Source organism: Babylonia areolata, chromosome 2 (genome assembly GCF_041734735.1).
Source record: "Babylonia areolata isolate BAREFJ2019XMU chromosome 2, ASM4173473v1, whole genome shotgun sequence".
NCBI lineage: Eukaryota > Metazoa > Mollusca > Gastropoda > Neogastropoda > Buccinidae > Babylonia > Babylonia areolata.
Window position 1 is genome coordinate 43,488,788 of NC_134877.1, and position 2,500 is coordinate 43,491,287.

At 43.6% G+C, this 2,500-nt stretch overlaps 1 protein-coding gene across 1 annotated transcript in view; it reads right to left on the bottom strand.

Annotated features, from left to right (window-relative positions):
- The window catches only part of LOC143277506 (polypeptide N-acetylgalactosaminyltransferase 5-like), a 39,391-nt gene that overhangs the window by 29,804 nt on the left and 7,087 nt on the right, over window positions 1-2,500 (bottom strand). The window contains exon 3 of the mRNA XM_076582362.1: window positions 667-736. Coding sequence (XP_076438477.1) covers window positions 667-736 — 70 coding nt within the window. The remainder of the gene's footprint in view (window positions 1-666; window positions 737-2,500) is intronic.

Genomic DNA, 2,500 nt, shown 5'->3' on the forward strand with positions numbered 1-2,500 from the left:
CAGTACATGAATTTCGTCTTCGTACCCTCCACAAAAGGTACGGTTTTTCAGGCTATCCTCATAACGCTCATTAACTTTAAGTTTACTCCAAATCTGAATCAAATGAAAGACGATCTGAATTTGGAAATGGTAAGATCGAATAAAAAAAAAATTTCTGGCTGCAACAATGATTTAAACTAAAGGAACGATATGTCTCATTACGATTACTACTATATAGTTTACTTGACCAGTCTTGTTTATAACAGTCCACCATACTGACTTTGTTTAAATGTTCTAAAGAAAGCTTTCTCGTTTCCTACACCACCTGATTAAACCAAACTTCAGAAAATCCATAAAGAGAGAGAGAGAGAGAGAAGAAGAAGAAGAGACCGGACACTGAACAAAGACAGAGGCGGAGAGAGAGGCTGATACAGTTCATTCAAGACTTTAATACTCAGATATATATAGAGACAGACAGACGGACAGAAACTGAAGACTGAGCAGGCAGACAAGACAGACAGACAGACAGACAAACACAGGTTCTCAGTTCACGTAATCGCTCCAATGAAACGGCAGCGGACACCAACTATTCCGGCCGCGTACCACGTGACAGCGCGCGCACACACATTGTGAGACTGAAGAGCAGCATGCTTTGGCAATGACCTGAACTACTGACCTTGACCTCACGTTCTTGTTCTCGCTCGGCCTCCGCCACCGGTGTGTGGAGCCAACCGGGCGTGAAATACAAAGTAGCAACCTGAAATTGACAACGTCTACACACAGCTGCCAAATCCTCTCTTCTTATCTCTCCGTGTTACGCTCTATATACCTACGTACAGTCTTTAAAAGAAACCTATGTGTCTACCAAGCCAGTACAAAGAAGAAGAACTTAATTTTTTTTAAAAACGAAAAGAATAATAAAAAGAGAGATTAAAAAAGTAGTTCGCGTGTGACCTCATTTTGAACAGTCCGTGTGGAAATCGATTGGGGCCTAAGTTTAGTCTTTCTTTTCGTTTTTTTTTTTTTTTTGTTTTTTGTTGTTTGTTTGTTTTTTTGGGGGGTTTTACGGGTGTGGGGGGAGGGGAAGGAACTATACGGGGGGTGTTGGGGGGACTAGATGGGGGTCACAGTTTCGCACCAAGTTGTAATTTAATGAAAGCCGGGCACGCCATGGCAAAGTCGTTAGGCACTCAATGGACCGGCTACCCATCCAGTTTTCAGTGTGATCGGAGATGGAGGCTCCATTTCGGCATGTTGCTTCCCGGCTTGGGAAAAGCACTTTACTCCGATGTTCCTCACTCCACCCAGGTGTGGACACTGACTGAGGTACCTGATCGCTTGTGGAAGGTTCAAAGGGCGGGAGGGGCTGACTGAGGAGAGGTATAGCTTCAGTTCGCCTTCCTCATCAGTATCAGTATCAGTAGCTCAAGGAGGCGTCACTGTGTTCGGTCAAATCCATGTATGCTACACCACATCTGCCAAGCATAATGCCTGACCAGCAGCGTAACCCAACGCGCTTAGTCAGGCCTCGAGGAAAAAATAATTATAATAATAAAATAAAATAAAAACTTAAAAAAATAAAATAAAAAACAGACACAGTGGATATGAATTACCACTGCTACGATGGTCCTAAGAGGCTGTGGAACGTTTAACCTTTAGTCTTTCGAATTCAAATGATGGTGGTCAATTGAAATTATCCATTTGAAGTCAGATAGTTATCGTGATTAAAGTCAGTACTGCGAGCGAGCATCCTCGGCTGGACACTGTTATGTCTCGTTAACGAGTGATTATCTGGGATTGGAGTGGAGCATTTCCTTTCCGCTGTATGTATCAAATGTGTATCTCAATCAGCCAGTTGGTAAGGCATTGTATTTGATTGTGAGCACGATGCGAAATGCGTTTGTTATTTTGTTTCAGTTTCATGAATAACTGAATGTAACATTTCCATGTACCACTACGAGATTTCCTGAAATAAATTTGTCTTGTCTCTACAAGCACACGAAGACAGTGTGCCTTTGCAGGTCATTGTAATTAAGACGGATATGCACGTGGGACAACGTTAAGTGTTTCAGTGAAAGAATGATGTATCAAGCAACCTTTGAATGTGGTTTTGTCTATATGGTGTTTTGTTTTGTCTCAGTTTGTGACGGGCGCAATAGCCGAGTGGTTAAAGCGTTGGACTGTCAATCTGAGGGTCCCGGGTTCGAATCACGGTGACGGCGCCTGGTGGGTAAAGGGTGGAGATTTTGACGATCTCCCGGGTCAACATATGTGCAGACCTGCTAGTGCCTGAACCCCCTTCGTGTGTATATGCAAGCAGAAGATCAAATACGCACGTTAGAGACCCTGTAATCCATGTCAGCGTTCGGTGGGTTATGGAAGCAAGAACATACCCAGCATGCACACCCCCGAAAACGGAGTATGGCTGCCTACATGGCGGGGTAAAAACGGTCATACACGTAAAATCCCACTCGTGTGCATACGAGTGAACGCAGAAGAAGAAGAAGAAATCTCAGTTTGT